This window comes from Antedon bifida, chromosome 11 (genome assembly GCF_963402885.1).
Source record: "Antedon bifida chromosome 11, ecAntBifi1.1, whole genome shotgun sequence".
Lineage (NCBI taxonomy): Eukaryota > Metazoa > Echinodermata > Crinoidea > Comatulida > Antedonidae > Antedon > Antedon bifida.
The window spans coordinates 12,116,887-12,142,024 of record NC_136236.1 but is presented as its reverse complement, the minus strand read 5'-3'; the positions used below and the strand labels follow the sequence as shown (position 1 = coordinate 12,142,024).

The window sequence follows — 25,138 nt, the reverse complement described above, 5'->3', positions numbered from 1 at the left end:
ATATGTTTCAATATTTTTGTATTTGAAAATTGATTGAAAAAAAAACGTCACACATTGTGCGCTGTTTTCAAAACGACGTTCATGAATTTGTTTAGCGGTTTGCCTTCTATTGTGAAATGAAAATGGCGGGTTGAACAACAACTGACCAAAACATTATCAGAAATTGATAGAAAATAATCATTTAACAGCGTATTGTAGTTCATTAATTGACAGGTAATGTACTATTAATGTTGACCATGTATTTTAGACCAAGATATTTATAAATTGTTTAGTTTTTGGCAGACGATGATAGTCTTAGGTCCTAGGCCTAGCTACCTTCTAGATTTCTTAAAAATCTTGACAGGAGGTAGGCTAGTGTAGGCGGGCCAGTACCGCACTATGCCTAGTAGTAAGTAGGAATGGCCTAGAATTCTCACATATCGTAGTGTACGTCAATTGCTGGGAAAATAGGAATGTTGTTTTGATTTCTGTAGTGCTGTTCATGCTAGGCTAACAATAGCACAGTGCAGAAAAAGTTTTATTCTTAAAAATAAAATAAATTTTTAAAAATTGATTAGGCCGCTGGAAATACATTACATGGTTCTCGTCAGCGCCCGCTCGCGATTTTAGGCCCCGCACCTAAAAAGTTCATCTTTCATCTTTGTGTATTTGTTAAGAAAAAACAGGGGTAAATATGGGAAAAGTACAAATTTTGTTATATTTTCATGAAATCCTCCCGTCGATCGTGAACGCTCAAACCATTGTGTATGTGATCGCACGATTTCGCAACATAAAGTGTGTATAAATCGTCGCGGACCGTGTGAGCGCATGTTTGTCATATCCACACGCAATATCCATACCTTGCATCAGAACGAGGTCTACCACGGTTTTTTTGGCTGCCGTACATTTCGCGATCGATCGTCATGCCTAGCTACCTCTCTGCCTACGGCATTATTGCATTCAAGGTTTATTTCACTTAATTAAAATACTGTGACAAAAATCCCTCACCAATTTTTTGAAGTGCTGACGAGAACCATGTAATGTATTTCCAGCGGCCTTAGTTATGCCGCTAGCTATAGGGGTTATAATAATTCGTACTTTTTTTTTTATCATCGATTTTTTCCCGTTTTTTGCCGTTACTGTTTATTTTAATACTTTCATTTGATTCTAGGCCTATAACTCTTTTCTTTACTATTTTAGAATAATTTATATTGATGCATCGACCAAAAACAGCTTAAAATTCACATGGCTGAAGATTTCAAGCTAGCTACTGCTGGAGATGACATCAAGATATGGGACTTGAAGAGCTTCTCGGTTACTGACCAGTATAACCCTCACAGCAGTGGTATCTCCGACATTTGCTGGAGTCATAATAATATCCTTATATTGAAATACCATGGCCCGAGTATAATCCCACCCCTAATTTCTTTTAGTCTTCAGATACAATGCTTCATCTTAATGTAATCGCGCCATCAAATCTGGCGTATTTTAGGCATGGCAGGCCCTATTACTTGCGAATCTTGTAAGATTGTGTTCTTGATAATATAATTGACAATTTGGTTGCATATTGTAATGTATCCTTAACCCTATCTTACATCAGCTCATTGCCAGTGCTTCAACATGTACTGATAAAGTGGTTTTAAGTTTTGTTAAAACCAAAGCGAGTCCTGTCATCCAAGTAGCAGAAAATGTAAGTTCTCTCATTCATGATTTCTAGGATATTTATATTTTGCGGGCATACGGTGGTTTTGTCCGTTAACCGCTTTAAAAACAACACAGTACTGGAAATAAAGTAGAGGGGTTGCACTATATTTGTTCCTTTGCTTACCTGGATGACAACATTTAATTTACTTATCACCCAACGAGTAGCTTACACTATAGGTACTGAGGTGTGAAATTGCCAGTCTGAAACCTGGTGTAGATTAGGATAAAAAAATGGCTCAAGTGGTAATAAAACTTTGTTTAATGAGGGTGACAGTATGAGGCCTTCACTTGTAAATGTGTCATATTTGGTGTCAATCCATTAATTGTTTGTTTATTTTCAGTCCAAACCAACGTGTGTAACATTAAACAGTAACTCACGATATCTAGCCAGTGCTGGCAAGAACCAACTTGTTCAAGTATGGGACACAAAGTCATGCAAATTGAAGAAAACATACAGGGTAAGATTAATGTATTCAAACATACAGGGTAAGATTAATGTATTCAAACATACAGGGTAAGATTCATGTATTCAAACATACAGGGTAAGATTAATGTATTCAAACATACAGGGTAAGATTCATGTATTAAAACATACAGGGTAAGATTAGTGTATTAAAACATACAGGGTAAGATTAGTGTATTAAAACATACAGGGTAAGATTAGTGTATTAAAACATACAGGGTAAGATTAGTGTATTCAAACATACAGGGTAAGATTAGTGTATTAAAACATACAGGGTAAGATTAGTGTATTAAAACATACAGGGTAAGATTAGTGTATTAAAACATACAGGGTAAGATTAGTGTATTAAAACATACAGGGTAAGATTAGTGTATTAAAACATACAGGGTAAGATTAGTGTATTAAAACATACAGGGTAAGATTAGTGTATTAAAACATACAGGGTAAGATTAGTGTATTAAAACATACAGGGTAAGATTAGTGTATTAAAACATACAGGGTAAGATTAGTGTATTAAAACATACAGGGTAAGATTAGTGTATTCAAACATACAGGGTAAGATTAGTGTATTCAAACATACAGGGTAAGATTAGTGTATTCAAACATACAGGGTAAGATTAGTGTATTAAAACATACAGGGTAAGATTAGTGTATTAAAACATACAGGGTAAGATTAGTGTATTAAAACATACAGGGTAAGATTAGTGTATTAAAACATACAGGGTAAGATTAGTGTATTAAAACATACAGGGTAAGATTAGTGTATTAAAACATACAGGGTAAGATTAGTGTATTAAAACATACAGGGTAAGATTAGTGTATTAAAACATACAGGGTAAGATTAGTGTATTAAAACATACAGGGTAAGATTAGTGTATTAAAACATACAGGGTAAGATTAGTGTATTAAAACATACAGGGTAAGTTTCATGTATTCAAACATACAGGGAAAGATTAGTGTATTATAACATACAGGGTAAGTTTCATGTATTAAAACATACAGGGTAAGGTTGATGTATTAAAACATACAGGGTAAGATTAATGTATTCAAATAATCACTTTTACATTTCTTGTAGCCGTCTTCTTCTGAAGACACGTGGCGTCATTGACGGATACTTAGTATCAGTTGACTTCACTGCTGGTGTACACAAGATATACGTTTATACCATGCTATATACTTTTATTTTAATTATTGATTTATATAATATTGAGAATAATTGCTAAATCACTCTCTATATTTATTATTATCATTATTGTAAATAATCACTGTATATATCTTGTATTTAATATTTTTTTTTTTGTATTTTATTATGGTTATCATTATTATGACAAAAAAAAATTACTATGAATGAATGAATAAAGTTCACAAGAATCTAAAAAAAACTAAATCTCTTGCTAAAGTAATTTAATGGATCAAAAATAAAGCATTATTTCTTTTGAAGAGCTCCAGAAGTTAAACAAAACATTTACAGTTATTATTTAACAATCAGTTATTAATATTGTTTTTTGTTGATAGTAACGTTGTTTTCTTTCAAGGGTCATCAAGACACCGTCAACTGTGTTCGTTTCAACTGGAATGACACTTATCTTGCCTCAGGATCAGCCAATGGTGAGATATACCTGCATAATGTTGTGTCAGGTGTGGCCATTAAGCCTCTCGTTTCACCAGGTACACAGGTAGGTTTTACTGTTTTCTTTGAAGAAATCAGAATTAAATAACCAAAAGCTGCCTAAAACTATGTCTACACTATCAAAAAATGTATGGACATTATGATGTCATATCACTACCATATTTGGGCATATCACTACCATATTTGGGCACATCACACTTTTGTTGTCAAACTAGTTTGATAGTGTAGACAGAACTTAACACAACAAGTATAATTATATTATCTATACAGCAAGGGTTTTGTTGATTGTTATGTGTTGCTATGTTTTTACGAAACTCCTGTACTATTTACTAATGAATGAATATTCAATTCACAATATTTTATTGTTTCATAGTTTAATGTTCTTTTCTTTAGTCTATACAACAAGTTGGCTATTCGTACTTCAAGAAATCGTTATTGGCATCGGTATCAGATGATGGTGCTTTGAACCTGTGGGATACCAATGCCAGCAAGTGTGTGGCTACTTTTACCGATTCCCACCGAGCACCTGCTACCGCCCTCAGTTTCTCACCTGTGAATGACATGCTGCTAGCAAGCGCCGGCCTTGATAAGAGAATTGTATGTTACAGTGTACAAGCCAAAAGGTGAGCATGATTCTTAAGCTCTGTCTACACTATCAAACCAGTTTGACAAGAAAATGTTCTTAAACCTCGCCTTATAATTCTTTATTCTAAGTGATGAGAGACTGTACTAAAGCTCTATCAAACTTTATGTGACAAAAAATGTGGCCATAGATAAACACATAAACATGATGACATCATGACATCATATCACTACCATATTTGGGCACATCACACTTTTTTTGTCAAACAACTAGTTTGATAGTGTAGACAGATCTTAAGAGAAATATTCAGATTTCTTTTGCACACTTGGTTATTTGCATGAAAACACAGGTGGTAGCACTATTTTGTTGTTTAATTTCTGTAGTACTATCAAGACATTCACAGCAGATGCACCACTCACGTCCATGGCGTTTGCCACAGATGGAGCGACTCTAGCAGCAGGCACGACACGTGGGAAAGTACTTGTGTATGACCTACGCATGGGGGCGCTACCAATAAAGGTTCTCAGTGCGCACAAGACCTCCGTACAAACCGTAGCCTTTTCAAAAGCTACAAACATTAAGGTACTCCAGCACTTACATTTATATAGTGGCATTCTGTTTATTTGTGTTTGGGATTTCTATACATGAGTTGATTCACACCCATCTTCCCACAGTTGTGTTCTACTTTAGCAAATGATCTAAAGGATGAGTTAATATTCTTCTTTATTTGTGTTTGGGGTTTCTATAGATGAGTTGATAGGCTCATTCTTGTTTTTCCACGATGTGAACTAATTTAGCGTATGATCCAAATGATGAATTTATACTCAATTGAAATCCTTGTTTTCTCTTCGATCTAACCTAATCTAATTTTGTACAATTTGTTTTTCATACAAAGAGTGATAGTTCTGATGTGAAAGCACCCTCAACTGCTTCAACAAGAAGCAAGCTGATAGCCGGTGAGCCTCAAGTGACAAGTGTGTTAAAAAACGGCATGAAACCTGGTAAACAAATAAACAAAGAAGCCTCGCTTAATGGATCAGCGACACGACAAGCGCCACCAGACACCACAAATAAGGACCAAAGTACAGATGCTTTATTCTCACCAGTTAGAGAAGGTAAGGACAGACAGACAAAGCAACTGTAATTTTGTCGAATACTGACAATTGATTGTTTTAAGACAAGGATAAAGATATCCATATTAATCTTTCCATTTTTGTTGCAATAGACAAATATTATTATAAGGTGATTGATAAGTAGTAGTACATTATTATTATTATTATTACATATTTTTTTAATTTAGCTACAGCAATGCCAAGCAAGGATACATTATCTAATGGGTTCTCAACCAGGCCAGAAGTACTGGGAAAGGCTTCTACACCGAGAACAGATAGCTTAGGAGGTAAGTGTACAACAACTATCCACTGAATGAATATAACCAATTAGTTTTGTTCAATAGACAAGCGGTGGAAATGCTTTTCTTCTTTTTTTAGTGTCTTAAGATATTTTATTGATCATTTTTGTGTGTAAAGCGCTTAGAAACATTGTATTAGGCGCTATATAACACTACCATTATTATTATTTAATTTGTTCACATTACGTTCTACCTATAATTGATAACTTGAGTTGCGGGCAGAAGTATTTTTTATTACTACTGAAATAAATAAATGAAATTCAACTTTTTATTTTTCTAGGTGTGTTTTCCCCACTTGGTGACACTGTCCCATATACAAGAGGCAATCCGGTTGGTTCTGTCAGCCTTAGTCCCACCTCATATCAGGTGAAACAACCAATCACAAATGATGTTACATTAAGTGGAGGTGTTTCAGGACCTTCTACTGTAAGTAGCTATTAGTAATTGTTAAAGTTGTTAGATGATGATTTGAATCTAATAAGAGTCAGTTACAATTGAAATCTTTCCCTTTACAGCCTACAGGGTTAAGTCCTAGAAGCAGAAATACAGGGTTGTCACCAAGGAGTGCCAGGAAAAGCCCAGGCCGGTCTTCTGTAGGCTCATTAGATCTAGACACTACACAGTTCAGGGTGAATCCTCCCAGTACTGCTGAGAACTCACATATGGAGAAGACGTCTGATAGGCCTAGCATGACAGCTGCTTCAAGTAGGGTGGAGCCGGAGGAGTCTTCTACCAGGCCTGGTATTATAAGTGGCTCTAATAAGATAGAAAACACAAGGCTGGAAGATTCAAGTCCTAGGCCTCCTGGAATTTCAAATAAAGTTAATAGCGTTGATTCTAAAAGTAAGTTTGAGGACCAGTTTGTGTTACCAAGCAATCACATTCTTAAGCTCTGTCTACACTATCAAACTAGTTTGAAAAAAATGTGATGTGCTCAAATATGTTATTGATATGCCCAAATATGGTATTGATATGCCCAATTATGGTAGTGATATGCCCAAATATGGTAGTGATATGACATCATCATCATCACATTTTTTTGTCACATACATTTTAATAGTGTAGACAGAGCCTTTAGTCAAACTTCGTATTTTACATCTGACCGTCATTTTTAACATACTTCTCTTCTCGATTTAAAATTAATAACTTGTTCTTGCAGATGGTATTTCAACAAGGTTACCTTCCGATCCGCAAGTTCCGCCCGCCATAAATTCTACTTACACCCCTTCCTCAGCTCATTCTGGTGGACCCACTGGTGATGTAGTACCTGAAGGATCTATAGCAGCCCTTTCTACAAACCAACCTCCAGCTGGCTTGAACACGTTTCAAGTGGACTTCATTAAAAACATGATTGATGATTCATTAGAAGAATTTAGGTGAATTTTATAGGTTTTTTTGCAAATACAGTCAACTCTTCCATTATCTCTGAAAACCGGAGACTGTCCCAAAACCAGACACTCCCAATACCGAACTCTTCCAAAACCAGACACTCCCAATACCGAACCCTTCCAATACCGGACTCTCCCAATACTGGACTCTCTGAAAACCGGACCCAATACCAGACTTTTCTTGAGTTCCAAAATGTCCCAAATTAATTTTTACCATTAGACACACTTTCTGAATACCAGACTTTCCAGAAAACCAGACATATTAGGCCAGCCTAAAGATGTCCGGTATTGGGAGAGTTGACTGTGTTGACAAAAATATAACAAACTAGAGGGTACTCCGAGAGTACAAACCTCCGTCTACTGTAAAATTCCCTACATAAAATGCCCCCTGAATATATTTTTTTTACATTTTTTTTTATTAGTTCTAAGTGTAAATATGTTAACTGCACACTACAAAGTTGTGGATGACAGTGTGGTGTAATGGTTATGTATCCAGCCTCTCACAGTTGAGATCGCTGGTTCAAGTCCCACTGAGGTTTTTTTTTTTTTTATTATTTTTTTTTTATTTCTTTTTTTTTTAGTTTTTTGTGGACCTTGATCTTTGACCCTGACCCTTCAAAATTTAACTACAATTATATGATGTGTCATTGATCATTGTGGCTAAGTTTGGTGAGAATCGGATAAAAACTGTGGTCTCTAGGCAGTAAAATAGTTTTTTGTTAGTTGTGACCTTGACCTATGACTTTTTCCCGTCCGAGCTTTTGGGGCATAGATCATTGTTGCCAAATTTGGTGAGAATCGGATAAAAACTGTGGCCTCCAGGCTGTTCACAGACACACACACAAACACACACACACACAAACACACACACAAACATACAGGGGTGAAAACATAACCTCCTTGGCGGAGGTAATAATATAATTTATCTTTATGCAGCTATGTAAATATCAAAAGGTGGGAATCATTTTAGCAAAAAAAAAACCAGTTTTTCTAATGTGTCTGTTGTTATAATTGCATTGTTTTCTTGTTCTTAGTTTACATGTCATTTTCTTTGTAGGGATTCAATTCATCGAGACGTCCGTAACCTGCAATTGGAAATGCTCCGACAGTTTCAAATTCACAAAGTATGTTTACATTATTTTTTATTGCTAATTCTAAAGTAACAATTAGTGTAATATGTAACAATCTAATTATAAATATTGTTTTCTTACCGTTAATATTAACATTTATTTGATGAATTTAAAAAGTGAGTGAGTAGCCGAGCAGTTAAGACAGTGGAACCGTAATTATGTAGCCATAACATCGGCAAGGCTCACTTGCTCCATGGTTCTGGTGGTAGAACAAGTCTTCTCAGATAAGGACTATAAACCATATGTCCAGTGTACACATCTAGCTCATGTACAAGAACCTAGTACATATTTTGAGATGAATAGGGGGTTACCCCGGTGTACTAGTACATCACATCCACTGATTATAGCTGGGTCCTCTGGGAGACCAGTCTTTGACTGAAGAGGTCATCCAGTATAGATACATATTAACAAACAAAGCCAAATAAAAGGTATTTTTATTTGAATTAACATCATTTGGTTATTTTGTCTTTCAGATGGAAATGAAGGAGATGCTTGAACACTATTCAGTAAATGAGGGATTATTAAGTGAAATTGAGAGACTGAGAGAGGAAAATAAGAGGTTAAAAAACACTTATTAAATAAACTGCTTTCCATTCTGCCATAGCGCGCATGGGGCTTAGTCATTTACTTGGGTAAGTTAGCGACCAAAGCCCACCAAAGTTAGCGATAATTGGTCCATGAAGCCAACAATAGAGGGTGCTATAACTTGTTTTAAAATTTAGTTTGTCTTTCCTCCAGACTTGTTCTGGTTTGTGTTCCGGTCTCTAAATTTTTAAAATAGAGCTCACTGAAATAGAAATACATAATGTACACCAGAATAACTTGTGTCTTAAGCTCTGTCTACACTATCAAACTAGATGTGGCCAAATATGGTAGTGATATTCCCAAATATGGTAGTGATATGACATTATCATTACCATATATGAGCACATCCCATTTTTTTTGTCACATAAAGTTTGATAGTGTAGACAAGGTATTAGAATTAGAATATTTATGGAAACACTATGTATTAATTATTTATACTCTTGCTTACAAATTGAGGCTATAGTAGCATTGCGTCCATGATAACATTATGCGTTTATTCTTCTCTACCCACCTCTTAAGGATTGTGTCGTATTTACTACATTTGTCTCAAGTAATTGTTTACTAGATTCAGCTCCAGTATAGTTATGACATGCCATATGTGCCAAAATGAAAGACTACGTATTTAAACCATTAAGCTTGACTTGGTGTGATTTGAATGAAGATTAGTGTATTTATTTGAGTAAACAAACAAGACCAAATTTCTTCCATCCTTATTTTTAAAATAATAAAAGTCAACTCTCCCAATACCGGACACTCTTGGGCTGACTAACTAATACTGGTTTTCCAGAAATCTTGGTATCCTGTCTGGTTTTGAGAGAGTTGACTTTGAATTGTATTCTGTATTGTTTTTGCATAAAATGAATAATTTGTATATATTGTAAATATAAAAAAAGAACTTTTTGTGCAAATGAAAATAGGGTATTAATGTTGATTTGTTTGTTTATGAGGTCATTGTTAGGTCAGCATGTGCATTGGTTGGTGGGGGATGTCCAGGAGTTGTTTACAGGGCCGGGGACTTTGCAGAGAGTGTACATGACATGCCCTGATAGCTGTTCATTTGGGAGATTAAGATTGAATTATCATTCTAGCTATGCAAATATTTAAGTCTGTCTTGTTCTTTATGCAAGATCAGTACTTTTTCATGATTCAAAAATAAAAATGAAAGTAACAGAAATCGTACGTTGTGTATGTGTTTGAATTTTGTTGTATTGTGTCCGACTTTTGTACTAAAAGTAACAAACTACTGTAATGTTGATAAGCGTGTTCCACAAACAATGTTGTGTCAATGTGCTTAGTGAAGTTAATAGTTTTTTAATTACTGTGTATATTATACTTTAAAATATGTATTTAAGCACAGGAAAAACCATGAAATAATATACATAAACCAACATTTAAAAGTTGTTTTTATGTTTTATAACTTTCAGTAATTGAAGGCCAACATTCCACCAATCACTTGCTTGTATTTACAGGTCAAAGGTTATTCTAAAGTCACACGCCATGAAGTTTGTTTTTACAAGGTCGGTTTGTGATTGATATGCGGTAGGCCTACAAAGGAATTACGACTTTTAATTGTTAAAAGCAATCGCTGTATTATGATCGTTTGTAAGGGGCGTTAACTGGACGTGTAGTACTTCTTGTTACCAGTGTCTTTACAGTTTATAATGCCGGGTTGGCTGCCTTCGTGTCTAAAACCTTCGCCAGGTAAGCCATCATTCTTACGCCTAGCCTGCTAACCATTACAAATTACCGTGTGGTCCATGCCAGCCCGCCCTGCAGGCAGACCTATTATCATGGTCTTGGATGTGGCGCTGGCTACTCTTGTGGGCCTAGGCCTTACTCTGTAAAATGTACACCTGCCAGACTACCTGTCAGACTACATTTCAAGGAACAAGAATAAATGATGATCTTATTCTAAAAAAAAGTATAAAATAAAAGTAAAATCATAAATGGTACAGTAATTATAAATATATAATTAAGTTCAATTCAATGATTATTGATTGTATTTAATAATTAAAGATGTATTGTCCCTTTGACTAATTCCAAAAAAAAAAAAAAAAGGATTTAAAAAAAAAGTGGGTCATTTTGAAGCATCATAATAGTTATTAACTTTCACCAAAAATTAGTCGAAAAAAAAATCATTTAACTGAAATACAGACGTTTTTTTTGTTCAAAAAATAACTTTGACTTCCAGTCAAAGTTTTCAATCAAAACATATCCCATAATGCAACGTGCTTGTGTGGCTACTCTGTATGCATAATCATAAACTTCCTCGCGATCTGTGTGAAAACACCTCCTCAACCATGACGAGTTGTAAACAATCCTAATTAGCATGCATACTCGTGGTTTGAAATCTTCGTTTACTTTCGCTCGCGACGATTTTCCAGACAAAATGTAATCAAATTAATTTACCGGTTAAGTACGTAAACTTGTTGTTTTTGGCTCGAATTTTCGACTTAAAGTGAATAACTTTAATATTACTTTGATATGGCTAATTTAAATTTAGAATATTTTGACCTTCATTTTTTGTGTTTCAAGAGACAATACATCTTTAAACATTTATTTAAATAAAAAATATATATAATTTTCCGAACTCAAATATAGTTACTGTTAAAATTACCTAACGTACCATATGTGTACAGTGTTACTCTACAGTACATTAAATTAAGAAAGTGGATATCTTTAAATTAAGTACATTCTTTGAACCTTAAGTACAACAAACGTGCCTTTGATTGCCAATTAGCCAATGCTAATTTCTTATTAGTATTTGGAGTTCTTGTGCAAAGCTACCTAATCATGTAAAATGATATAGTTTTTATTTACATTACATAAATTCAATTTAAGCCTTGTTTTTTTTATCAGATAAAATGTATGTCTTGTGATTCATGCCACACTGTGTATGGTTTATTTTAAACTGTAATTTTTTTAATTAAAAACTTTTATTTTTTTTTCAAAAATAGTGCGAGACGACTGAGTAGTAACTGTGTTTACTTTGACCCCATTTTGACCCCATTCTTGAAAGAGTTAATTCTGGATGACATTAACAGGCACAAGTTTGTAAATAACATAAGATAGTGACACTGTCAGTCAATCTACTGACATATTATTAATTGAAAATGCATTAGTCTTTAAATGTTTTGAGCAAGATAAACTAATAGACAATTTGGTAATTATAATTAAATGACAGGTTATGAAACCTTACGGTATGAAACTTATTCTGCTGCATCAACACTACTGTAGTACTGTCTGAAATTGATTGCAATTAATCAACAGAATTCAGTGCAGATCCGAGATTTTGTAAACATTGTAAATTTAGGTGCTGACATAATCTAAGTTCCTATCCTTTTGCACTGCAATTTTTTTCGACATTTGTTAGGTGGGCCTGGGTCGACTACATGTCTCCACCCCCCCCCCCCCCACCTCTAGATCCTGTATTTAGGCCCCAGTTTACTGTATAAAATAATTAGTGATTGTTTCACCTAACTATAGTCTAATATTGCTCTCTTTATTTTGTTTGTTGTTCCACATTGTTCAGTTTTTGTGTTTCCCTTCATTTATCGTGGCTCTTCATTGAATTGGATAACGTACCCACTCAAGTGTTTAGGATTTATATAGGTTTTGACAATCAGATTGTTATCAGTGAGTGTTCCTGCCAGTGGTTCAATAACTCATTATATTTTGCCTGTTAATAGTTTCCTGTAATCTACATATCTCTACATCAGGATCTATTGGCACGGTTATTAAACTCTGTCTACTTATTCTTTACATAGAACATGTTTTTTATTACCGGTAGATGCGGTAGTTCTCAGATTTTCCCAAGCTTTAGTTCATCTTTTTGTTCTGGTTTCGCCAGTTCATTGTGAATATTTCATTTATGTGAATTTGGTGATTTTATTTTCATATTATTGCATCGCATATTATCAATTTTTGAGAGAATGTTTAAATTTTGGAAAAGTAAAAAGAAGAAAGTTAGATTTGGTAAAAATGAATACTGGGGTAAGTTAATACTGTCTCTATTTTCTCTGTTGATTAACAACTTTGTAAAGTTTAATTTAATTTCCAGATAAAACAAAATGCCAGCTATTATTTAAAGGTGATTTGTGCTCAATTTACTCAAGATTACTGCATTAATCACTTGTTCATACATAGGCCTAGAGTATTTAGTAATGAAGGTTACTGCAGTAAATTTAGTAGTTGAATGAATTGAAAGCAATGAGAATAGAAATTCAATTAAAGCTCTTGTGAATAGATAAAGGCAGAGTGATGAACAATTCATTGATAGTTTGATTCTGTCACTTTGTGATGCTTCAGCTCTTTCTTTTGTATTCTTTTTCTATTCAATAAATTTGACTGTGTGAAACTAGTTTTGACAAAAGCGTAAGTGTATACAGAAGTTTTCACTGAACTCCGTATCTGAGAGAGAAGTACAGGATTGGTTCTTTATGAATTTTCCTGTTTTCTTTATGTTATAACATAGGACTAATTTTGACTAAAAGATAACTGTATATTAGGCATTATTAACTGAATTCTGTATTTTTATAATTACCAATTAGTTCAGGATTGGTTCTTTATGAATTGTTCTTATTTTTCTTGATGTTTTATAACATTTTTTAGGATACCCTATTAGTACAGTATGCATGTGCTTACCAAGTTAGTAAGTTCTCACGGTGTAATGATACTGTACACACAAAATATTATCCCAAATCTGTACTCTGTAAATTATGATTCAATGTACAACAATGCAATAAATCTCTTATAAAGAATTCGTCTCTCATTAATTTTGCATAAGCAGGTGTTTGATAGACTGCTGATACTAAAGCGTTATTATAGTTAGTACTGTACATTAGTGCAGAAGAGTTCTAGAGTAAAGGATTAAAGGAAGAGGAAATGATGAGCCGTGGTATTCGTGGGTACTGGGGTTTTATCTTTGGTAATCTTGCAGTTATGTTCAGTAGTAATTTGTATTTTGATACTTACTGTACAGTTTAAGTACTAACTTAAGTTCAAATACCATTTTGAGTAAGACTTACTTTTGGTATATCAACTATTTAAATTTCAGTAAATTTGTTCAACACCAAAAGTCACAGTAATTAATTTATTAACTTACTTACTGTACAGTTAAAGTACTAACTTAAGTTTGTTACTTAGTCAATTAGAAATGATCCCACTGTAGGGCAGTATGACCTCCATCATAGAATTAGCTGTTTTTGTGTTTACTAAACAAAACTCTAGATACTCTCTATTGTTGCCTGACAAATAACATTTTTACGCATGAATTAATTGAGTATTAACAGTGATGTTCCCTAGAGAAAACTCTGCTTAACAAAACCATAGCCGTCAGAGAGGTTGTTAGGAAAGATGAACAGAGTTAAAATCCTACAGCTAGGTTTGTAAAATAACTTGTTTATTATAACAGTAACTGTGTTATAATGAGCTCCTATGTAACAGCTCATTACCCTATGTTCAGAATTGAATACGGGACCTTTACCTTTAAAATGTGTTATTATAGGTAATGATTAACTATCTAGGTATTGTAGATCTAAAAGTGTACTGTCAGTATTGTAATAGTATTTTTACTCATTTTATGATGTTATTAATAATCACGTAAAGTACAGTATATTTATATAGGTTTGTGAAAATAACTTCTATTTATTATAATGCTAATTTGTTGTACTGTATTACTATTAGTATACTGTAGCTAATAATTGACTATCCATGTACTGTATAGCTACAAGTAATAAATAATAATAAATGAAAACTTGTGTAGCGGCGTTGTCCCATGTGGAGCTCATGACGATTCATGCATTAGCAACGTGCGAGTACATCAGCGAATACAAGTGTATTGGTGTTGTAATGTTATTGAGATGTAATGTAACACAGTTATTTTTAACCATTTTATTATTTGAATGAGATCGTTCACAGTATAGATCTATTTGTATTGTGATTTAAATATGCATTGCTTATTTCGTTATCAAACTTTTGCGTTCCATATGTTCTAGACACTGACATGATGGATGTTGAAATTTAAGTCCACTTCTTATCTCAAGCTATAGTTTAAGCACTTGCTTATTGCTTCACGATGTGTGCTGCATAATGGGCCTCTCATTTCCTGTTATTGATATCAAAACAGTACAGCATGTCAATTAAAAAAGATGAAACATTAAAAAAATCAGATTTTGATTGTGAGCACATGTGGATATCATTAGGGTCCAATGAAAGTGAAAACTGCCAAAAAAAACCTTCACCCATGTCGCAGTATGTTTGCCAAATTTAAAGTTACAAAGGTCCTGTTTCTGCTGCAAGGAACTAACCGTGTGAATAAATTAACCCAAATTTCTTGGGATCAGAAAATGGCATGAAAATAACGGTTAAAAACACCCAATCGATTCGGTGTTAGAATGCCATTTAACCGGTTATGGCTGTGCAACTTTTAATAATGGTTATTTGACCTCAAGTGTTTGATTTACTTGAAAATTGGTCTATTGTTTTCAGACTTAACTTGGACTTTAACAAACTCATCAATTTGTTGTTTTTTTTAAAGAAAAAGATGAAAGAAACGATGGAAACAAGAGGAATGTTGAGAGTGATTCAAGTGAAGGAGGGAAGAGTAGAAGGAGTAGTATTGCAGGTCAGTTTAACTTATTCATTCATTCATCAGTGGATGTACGTACGGTATACTGACCAGCATTCAGTGACTTACGTACGGTATACTGACCAGCATTCAGTGCCCGAATGGCAGCTGGATGAAAGCTGTTACAAAACCTATTTGTACGAGAGATGATGGACTGGTAGTTCAACAGTTGTTGAATGATAAGAATTACAATGTTTTAAAAGAGTTTGTTAAATGATAAATTGTACAAATTGTGTTAACATTTTTTTTTCAGAAGAAAGAAAGGTGTCAACCCAGGTGAGGTTGGAAAAGAGATCTGGTATCGGATTTGGACTCACTATATCGGGTACAATAAATTCTCTATTTTTTACAAATAAATATTTATTGACTGACTCCAACAGCAAACAGAAAATTCTGATTTTAACAACCAATATTGAATTTATTTTAAAAAATAGGTGGTGTTGATAAGGATGGATCCCCACGTGTGTCCAAGATGCGTGCTGGCGGTATCGCCCAACGCAGTGATCTATTACAAGTGGGCGACTTAATCAAAGCCGTCAATGCCATCAAGACAACAGGATTGCGTCATGATGAGGTCATTAACCTTTTGAAAAACGCCGGCGATGTTGTAAACCTGCTGATTGAGTATGAGGTGCCAATGATGCGTAAGTTTGAAAGTCAGTATTCTCAGACATCAAATATGAATACATCCTCACTTCTGACTGCCAGCGTCCAGTGGCGTAACAGCTATGAGCGCTCACTTGCTAAACCCAGAGGCCCCGGAGCTTACAGGGCCCCTGAGCAGTGCCCATAGGAAAAAACAAGCTAAAAACGAGGGCCACTTAGGGTTCCTAAACCAGGGGCCTCCGGCCTCTGCATTACGCCACTGCCAACAATGATTAAACTTGTTTACCTTGATTTTCTCAGCTGAAGAAAATGGAATACAGGTGCTCACCAAACTGATTGAGGTTTGTCTACCAAAAGAAGGTATGGGTTACGGGTTTACAATCAGAGGGGGTGTTCACAGCGACGCCTCTAAGACACGCCCAATAACTGTCACTCAAATACGTACTGGTGGACCAGCTGACAGGTAAGGAAATGAATGCATTTTGTGTGTATGTGACTTTCCCAATCAGCTAACTCGAATCAGTTGTCATTGAAAATGCTCCTAATTCATAATTTTACTTTGCAATTTTTTTGTACCGTTAAATTGTTTTTTTATGTAACTATACAACTTTTAAAAACAGTACACAAGTACTGAAAGTGTATGTACAGAATAAATAAGCTTTTTTTAATACCCATCTTCAAGATAAAATTTAAACTGCTTTTTGTTTGTTTAGGGAAGGTACAATGAAGATAGGTGATCATATTGTAAGTGTGGGAGGAATAACACTCAATAAACACAGTCATCAGGAAGCATTGACAGTTATTAGCCAGGCTACACAAGAGGCTGTGTTTGTCCTTGAATATGACGTGTCAGTTATGGGTAAGATAACATTGTCATAATCAACATATCATTAATCAACATCACTATCATATCATCAGGGCCGTAGCCACCAGTACGGTTGCTAAGGTTTCAACCTGCTGACCACTTTTTCTTTGAGGCCTTTGACAACCCAGTGGCTGTTGTTCCTTTGTACCTTTTTTATTTACTTAAGTTTAACCGTGATCAGCTTTCATTTAATTGTCGACTTCGCTCCCACCCGACTTTTTTTTCCATGATCTAATTGGAAAGCTGGTGACAATGTTTTTCTGTCACCTCTCCGCGGATCTTGAATGCGCTTCCTGTCGATTTAAGAGGAGCGAATTAGGCACCTCTATTTAAACTTCAACTTAAAACTTTTTTAAAAAATTAATAATACAACTATTGTTAAGCACTCTGTTCTTTGTAGGGCGCCACATAAAAACTTTTATAGAATAGAATAGTGATTGTTCCATTTTTTGCGAAAACCGCACCACTTTATTTCTTGTGGCTACATCATAATCATTGTAAATCATATATTTGTGATATATTTATCACAATGGTTGATTTCACAATCAACTTTTAATATAGATCATTTTTTTTTAAATATTTGTACAATTTTTCAATGCATACATAGATGGAAACTTAAGGTAAATTCTCTAAATATTTGCATGAAAAAGTGTTGCTTCTATAAAATATTAGTGGGAAAAGTATTTTCCCACTTTTTTATAATTTATTATTTTTTGTAGTTTTGTATTAAATTATTTTATTCTCATCTGATACCAAGCCTTCTTAGTAAATCTGTATTTAATTATCCCCTCTTTTTTATCAGATGCAGTAACCAATGCCAACGGTCCGTTGCTTATCGAGGTCGCTAAAACACCAGGTGCTCATCTAGGTGTCAGTTTAAATTCAACGATGAGGGCGGGCAAGCCTTGCGTCGTGATTGACAGTATCAAACCTGCCAGTATTGCTGATAGGTACAGCGCTTACAATCTTATTACTTTTAAGTTATTTGCTCAGCTTTTGTTCACAATATTACAGTCAACTCTCCCAATACCGGACACGTTTATGCTAGCCAAATATGTCTGGTTTTCAGAATGTGTTTTAATGGTAAAAATTAGATTGGGGACTTTTTGGACCTCAAGAAAAGTCTGGTTTCAGGTTTTCAGAGAGTATGGGATAGTTGACTAGTACTACTACTAGACTAGTATTATGTTTCATTTCATTTATTTCTTCAATTAAAAACATAATACAATACAAAAAACATAACAAAACCCGTGTGGTGACAGGATTAAACAAAAGCAAACTTGCTTGCTGTATACATTTTCTCCACCGTCACAAGTGATGAGGCAATTCAATCAATACTTGTGGTGGGTAGGGCCTGGGTAAATAACTAAGTGTGAACAGGGCCTTAGACACATACTAAGTTAATTAATTAAAAGCAAACAGTAACTCTCTTTACTATCAAAGGAAATGTAATAGTACTCATGCTTTCATTTAGATGTGGAGCCCTGCATATTGGTGATGAAATAAGAGCTATAGATGGCAGCACCACAGATAGTATGACTGTTGCCGAGGCGATGCAGCTGCTTCAATCCGCTTTGGAGCAGATTAAACTGGAAATCCTGCCAGTCAGTCAGTTTACACCCAGGCTCACCTACCCACATACTAAAGTTCAAAGTGGTAAGCAATATATATACTACCAGTCAGTCAGTTTACACCCAGACTTACGTACCCACTACCCACATACTAAAATTCAAAGTGGTAAGCAATATATATGCTACCAGTCAGTCAGTCAGTTTACACCCAGGCTTACCTACCCACATACATATATATATATTTTTCTTTAGTATCTCAGACAATAGCCAGATCCTCAAGCCGGCCATCAACTCCAGTAAGCTATAGCACGATATCAAACTACAACACCTTGCCATCTCATGCCAGCTTAGCAGCGCAGAGAGCCAGCACCCTACCTGGATCGAGACGTGGCAAGAAGCACACCTCAAACTGTAAGTCACTCTTTCACAAATCAACCATTCTCTGTTCTCTACTTTGACAAAAAAAGTGTGATGTGCCCAAATATGGTAGTGATATGGCCAGATATGGTAGTGATATGACATCATGTCCATATATGGGCACATCACCTTTTTTTGTCACATAAAGTTTGTTGTTTGTTCTTTATTTAGATTCCTGAATGTCAATTAATTGAGTTTGCTTTATGATATTCAATTTTTGTACCATTCTACTATTCATTCTTCACAAGGTAAATGTAAGGTTCTTCTTCCTATTTGCTTGGTTAGTGTAAATAAAATAAACATTTTTCTTTTAGTATCCCTGTCTTCATCGGTCAATGGACTTGTATCTGGGACACAGGTATGTCATACTGAAACGCTGGAAGTGACATTGAATTCGCCAAACGGAGACTATGGTTTGATGCTAGAGGGCGGTGTTTTTGCTAGTGACGTCTTAGGTACGCCAGCTATCGTTGCCTTTCTAGAACCTGGTAGTGTAGCTGAACGGTACGAATCAAAATTATTCAATTCATGTTAGTTTTTGTATCTGTTTTGATTTAATGAAATGAAAATTACCTCTGCCAGAATGGTGAGAGGTTAGTGGTTGATCGCGTGTGTTTTTTTCTATAGTTGTTAGTTAGTTAGCAGAGGTTTGCCCTCTCTGAGTGCCCTTCTAGTTGAAATGTAAAGAAGTTTGGTTAGAACAAACATTATTTAAAATGTTTTTGAAAATGATATATTGTGATTTAGGTCAGGTGTACTCAACATTGGTGACAGGATCCTAGCAATCAATGGTGTCTACACAGAAGATGTCACCCTTGACGATGCAAACCTGATGTTGAGGGAATCCGGCCTACGGTGCATGTTACAAGTTGAGTTTGATATTGCAGGTAAATTTAAGATTAACTATTAGATGTATTGGCTGTATATGTATGTATATTGCAGAGACCTAAGTTAGAGCAGGGAGTATTTAAGTAAGACTTTAGTTTATAATGGTTCACCTAGATACTTTGTTTATATTAAAGCAATTAAATTCAATGCTTGTTGAAGTTTCTATTTTTCTTTTTCAGAGTCAGTTGTGCCCAGCAGTGGTACCTTTCATATCAAACTACCAAAGACAAGCAGTGGCCTTGGAATTACTGTTAGTGGTAAGGATTAATATTGATATTTGCTGTAGTTTATTTAATTTAATCTACCACATACTCACCTGTGGTGTAACGCAGAGGCCCGAAGCCCCTGGTTTAGGAACCCCAAGTGGACCTCCAACACTGCAGGCCTCGGGTGATTTTAGCCCTTTTCGACATATTTTCATGCCTGTATTTTCCTGCTGCTCTGGGGCCCCATAAGCTCTGGGCCATTGGGTTTAGCCAGTGAGCGCTTATAGTAGTTGCGCCACTGGTATTAACCCTTGTTGAACAATATCATAATGTATTTTTATTTCTTTATAGCACCAAAGAACAGAAAGAGAGGTGATCCATTATTAATATCACACATCAAGAAAGGCAGTGTGGCCCATAGGTATGATGCAATATTAAACCTCACATTCCTTTTTGTATTTCATTTCTTTTTTTATTGTTTTCTTCTTTAAAGTTCTGTCTACACTATCAAACTAGTTTGACAAAAAAAGTGTGATGTTCTCAGATATGGTAGTGATATGACATCATTATGTCCATATATATGGCCACATCACCCATTTTTGTCACATAAAGTTTGATAGTGTAGACAGAACTTAAATGAAGGTCACAAATAAAGATTAATTGATGTTTCAAAAGTATTAAATCATTGGCTTTATTACTTAATATTCATCAAAATATTTCCGATTCTATTTGTTGTTGTCAGGATCGGTGGAATTGAGGCAGGAGACAAGCTTCTAGCCATTGACGGAATTCTGCTAGATCAGTGCTCCGTAGAGGACGCTGCACAGATCTTAAAAGAAGCTGATGAGATTGTGAGACTGAGGCTTAAAAAGGATGAAGCTTTCTCAGGTACTATGACAACGCGTTTTCCTACTCTGATAGGATTGCAGAATTAATTTTATGCTTTAAATACTTTACTAAAAATGTTTGAATAAAGTCTTTATATACCACTCATTGATATGCCTCAAAGAAAAACACTAAAATTAAGATCTGTCTACACTATCAAACTAGTTTGACAAAAAAGTGTGATGTGCCCAAATATGGTAGTGATATACCCAAATATGGTAATGATATGGCATCATGTCTATATATGGGCACATCACATTTTTTTCACATATAGTTTGATAGTGTAGACTGAGCTTTAAATTTTTACAATCACAGTCACACAGTCAATAAAATATAATTTGTTTTTCAGATGAAGCTGATGGAGCTGTAACATATTCAGTTGAATTGGTTCGTCATGGTGGCCCACTGGGTGTTACCATCTCTGGCACTGAGGAGCCCTTCGACCCAATCATCATATCAGGCCTAACAGAAGGTGGCCTAGCTGGAAGGTAAACCTTTGATTATTCACTGTATCAATATCAGAGAGAAGTGAGATTACTCAACCCTACCCTTATCAATACGCTCTATGATGTGCTCAAATATGGTAATGATCTGCCCAAATATGGTAGTGATCTGCCCAAATATGTTAGTGATATGACATCATTATGTCCATATATATATTGGCCCATCACATGTTTGTGTCATATAAAGTTTGATAGTGTAGACAGAGCTTTATACAGCAATCAATAAAGCAATCAATTAGCATAAAATCATTGGTTTCATGGTGTTTTTTTTCTTTGATAGGACCGGTGCAATTCATGTCGGTGATCGTATTCTTGCAATCAATGGCGTCTCATTACGCGGACAAACACTGAACAACGCCATTCACTTGTTAAAAACTGCTGGTGACAGAGTACATTTAAAAATCAGCAAACAAAACAAAAATAACAACGATGGTTTGATGCTCAACGGATCTCTGGTATATATGATATAATGTCAGATTATAGAAACAGTGCTCATATTCGGAACATGATCTCATAATTGTGTCAAACATAGCTCATCGGCGAAAGTCCCATGCTTTTTTTTAGTTGTATGAAAAAATGTCTGTTGCGGGATTCGAACCTGCGACCTCTCGCTGTAAGAGATCATGAGATCATGTTCCGAATATAAGCACTGTTTCTATAATTTGACAGTATTATTTACATAGTGCAATGCAACACAATTGATTTATAATATATAAACTTATACACTTGTATACATGCGACTGATTTAATTTATAATTGATGATCCAGCTTAATATTTGTACAAAGTTAGGTAGCGTTTGCACACATGGCGTGTCATACTTAAAGCTGGAATCACTCTAGGTATAAACAAAAGCAAAAGGCTGGCGGGGGCATTTGTTAAAAAATACCAAAAATCTAAAAATAAACATCAAAAACTAGAGACTTGGTCCGAGGATGATGATATTGACTGTTAACAATATTTCGTAATAATTTATACCTATTACATGTATTAGATGTTATGTTATATTGTTGTTTTTAATTATTTTTTTTATTTGATGAGGTTATTTTTATTAATAGATTGATGACGATAAATTTACTTATGCAAACAATGGGGAGCATTCAAACCAAGATGTCACAGAAGGTGTAAGCGCTTTAGAAACTTGGAATGTATCGTCCATCGATACAGGTTACCATAGCAACAGAAAAGCCCGCAACTACCAGGGGATGATGTCCCCAGCTACAAGGCGTTCCCGCCGCGGAAAAGGTTCATCGAGAAACCGTAAAGGTCAACGCCGAACACGATCAGCATCTAGAAACCGTTCCAATCAATATCACGAAAATTACCGATCGCCAATAAGTGATGATGACTGGGATGATTCAAGAGTCCATCGTAGATATGGTGACGAAAGGTTGCATTCCGATCGAGACGATAGCTCTTTTGATCGGTGCCTTCCCAAAAACAACTTCCAGCATTCAAAACAAACATCAGATCTTGTAAATGAGATCACAGCGTCTTTGAATATGGTCAGTAGTAATTTGGACTTTAGCGGACATTATAGAAACGGAAAAGAGAGCAGCTTTGGTACGTCTCGTAGCAGCACGCTGCCAAATTCAAGTCGCAGCACGTCGTTTAGCTTACAAGAACCACTCATGCACAAAACAATATCAGCTGAACTCCACAAAGTAATCTTGTATAAGGATACAGACGTAGAGGATTTTGGCTTTAGTGTGTCTGACGGTGTTTACGAGAATGGTGTTTTTGTAAACATGATTCGGCCTGGAGGACCAGCGTCACGTAATGGAAACATCAAAACCTTTGATAGAATTCTACAGGTAAACAATGTATGACAGTTATAATAAAGCTTAAAAAGTATATATTTTTATAATAAAGCTTAAAAAGTATATATTTTATTTTTTTTATATTGAAATCAATCACCTTTTATGTAAATATGCCTACTTTTTAACTACTTTTAACACTGTAACAATCTTAGTAATATACAATAGAAAGAGAAATATTCATACAAATAATTAATTGTTACAATGTACCTTTATTTTTATATATAATATTATGTACAAATAAAACAGAGAATTATAATAAAGTGGGACGACCCCACACAAGACAAAAAAAAAGATAAAGCTTAAAAAGTTTGTCTGAAATAAAAGTTGAATGGATTCAAGTATTTTCTACAACTCCTACATGTTTATTTGATAAATCGTTTTGTTTTATAGATAAATGGGACTCGAACCCGTGACTTTGATTGTTGTATGGTTGTGCCGCTGATTGCAGACTCGGGGAACTCGCTAGAGTTGTTGCTTAGTCGTACTCAGAGTGAGACGCCAGTTAATGGCACAGAGAAGGAGTACAAAGACTCTTCTTTAAGTACCGGGGCAGAGATTAGTAATGTTAGTTCTCTGCAGACACTTTGAGGTCATGACTAATACCCTTTTCACATCTGCATAAATGTTTACAACTTGTAACCAGTTTTGATCTTCAGATTTAATACACTTTTTCATACATGCATACGCGAACCCTGAGAAACCTCGGAAGAAAGCGTAGTTGCACGCTATTTGATTACTATGATTGGTCAGTTTAATACCAGGGCAATACACGCGCGCGCAGTAAGAACTCGGAACATCTCGAAACAAAAACAAGTGTGTTATTCTCCCGAGATTTCACAGAGGTCACCTGTGAAATCTTGTTATTGTATTCACACTATGTAAACCTGGTTACAAGTTGTTACATTTTGCAGATGTGAAAAGGATATATGTTGTCAATATCATCAGCTTTATAGTAATTATTTGCTGACCAAGGTTCTATTCGCTCCAAAGTCTTGGACTTGGAATATATTATGATATAATGAAATTGTTTAGACTTGTTTGGTTTCACAAGATCTTTATCGTTACCTTGGTGTCTGGAATTTTCCTACAAGATTTTTGTCGTTACCTTGGTGTTTTCCTACACGATCTTAGATATCTGTCAGGACGCTACAATTACAAGAGCTTTCACAATGACCATTCCTGGTTACCAAGTAACTTTCTGTTTTCATGATTACCATTATGTTGTCTAAAATTTGTGTAATGTAACAATCTTGCCATGTCCCAAAGCAGTATTAATAGTAACCTGAATATTACTGAAACTTTAATAATTACTGCAGTAATGAATTGCCATGGCATGATTTTGTATGAGGTGCTAAGTGGGACAAATTTATTCTTTGTTGAATGGTTATTATAATTAATAATAGATAAAGTAATGCTGCATTAATAGAACTCCAAGCAGACTTAATTTGGATTTTGTTATAGTGTATATATATTATTTATTATTTTTATACTTCCAATCTGTGTCTAAAACACATTTATAATTATAATATATGTATATATATATTTATTCTATACAGCTGGTGAACAGTTTAGTCTAATGGGGTTTTGTTGAAACTGATTAGCTAAATTATATTTATCAAAAAAGAAAAAAAAAATATTAGATTTATATATAGATGTGTGTGCATGAATATATCACGTAAATATGAATAGAATTTTGAATATAAATAAGAATCAAATTCATCTTTCTATAGTAATTTGTATTTTGTTAATTGTACAGTATTCTGAATGTTAAATATAATAAATGGACAAATAACCAATTATTCATTAAATTGATTTTTTTATACAAAAAAAAGTCCAAGGAAGTTTCGATATTTGTGCGTTAAACTATGTAACGCGTCT

At 34.8% G+C, this 25,138-nt stretch overlaps 3 protein-coding genes across 4 annotated transcripts in view; 2 read left to right on the top strand and 1 right to left on the bottom strand.

Annotated features, from left to right (window-relative positions):
• LOC144856120 (NACHT domain- and WD repeat-containing protein 1-like) overlaps nt 1-25,138 on the bottom strand; it is a 187,846-nt gene that overhangs the window by 73,918 nt on the left and 88,790 nt on the right. The window lies entirely within an intron of this gene.
• LOC144855774 (protein NEDD1-like) lies at nt 117-10,047 on the top strand. 2 transcript variants are annotated; one of them, XR_013614864.1, is made up of 15 exons: nt 117-213; nt 1,180-1,356; nt 1,577-1,669; nt 2,025-2,141; nt 3,682-3,822; nt 4,170-4,399; nt 4,743-4,941; nt 5,255-5,474; nt 5,660-5,758; nt 6,051-6,196; nt 6,286-6,613; nt 6,930-7,146; nt 8,216-8,282; nt 8,762-9,036; nt 9,085-10,047. XR_013614864.1 is itself a non-coding variant. In XM_078713700.1 (14 exons), exons 2-14 carry the CDS (start codon nt 1,225-1,227, stop codon nt 8,864-8,866), a joined length of 2,094 nt encoding a protein of 697 aa, XP_078569826.1. In that variant the 5' UTR covers nt 117-213; nt 1,180-1,224; the 3' UTR covers nt 8,867-10,047. The 2 variants fall into 2 exon arrangements, 1 of the variants encoding a protein (XP_078569826.1); XM_078713700.1 differs by having other exon boundaries at nt 8,762-10,047.
• Nucleotides 10,422-25,056, top strand: LOC144855139 (glutamate receptor-interacting protein 2-like). Its single transcript, XM_078712945.1, has 18 exons — nt 10,422-10,574; nt 15,412-15,498; nt 15,755-15,826; nt 15,936-16,145; nt 16,408-16,570; nt 16,821-16,966; nt 17,775-17,922; nt 18,447-18,628; nt 18,796-18,954; nt 19,275-19,464; nt 19,708-19,847; nt 20,028-20,105; nt 20,406-20,475; nt 20,797-20,942; nt 21,289-21,427; nt 21,723-21,897; nt 22,499-23,254; nt 23,651-25,056. The coding sequence occupies exons 1-18, from the start codon at nt 10,535-10,537 to the stop codon at nt 23,846-23,848; spliced, it is 3,099 nt and encodes a 1,032-aa protein (XP_078569071.1). The 5' UTR covers nt 10,422-10,534; the 3' UTR covers nt 23,849-25,056.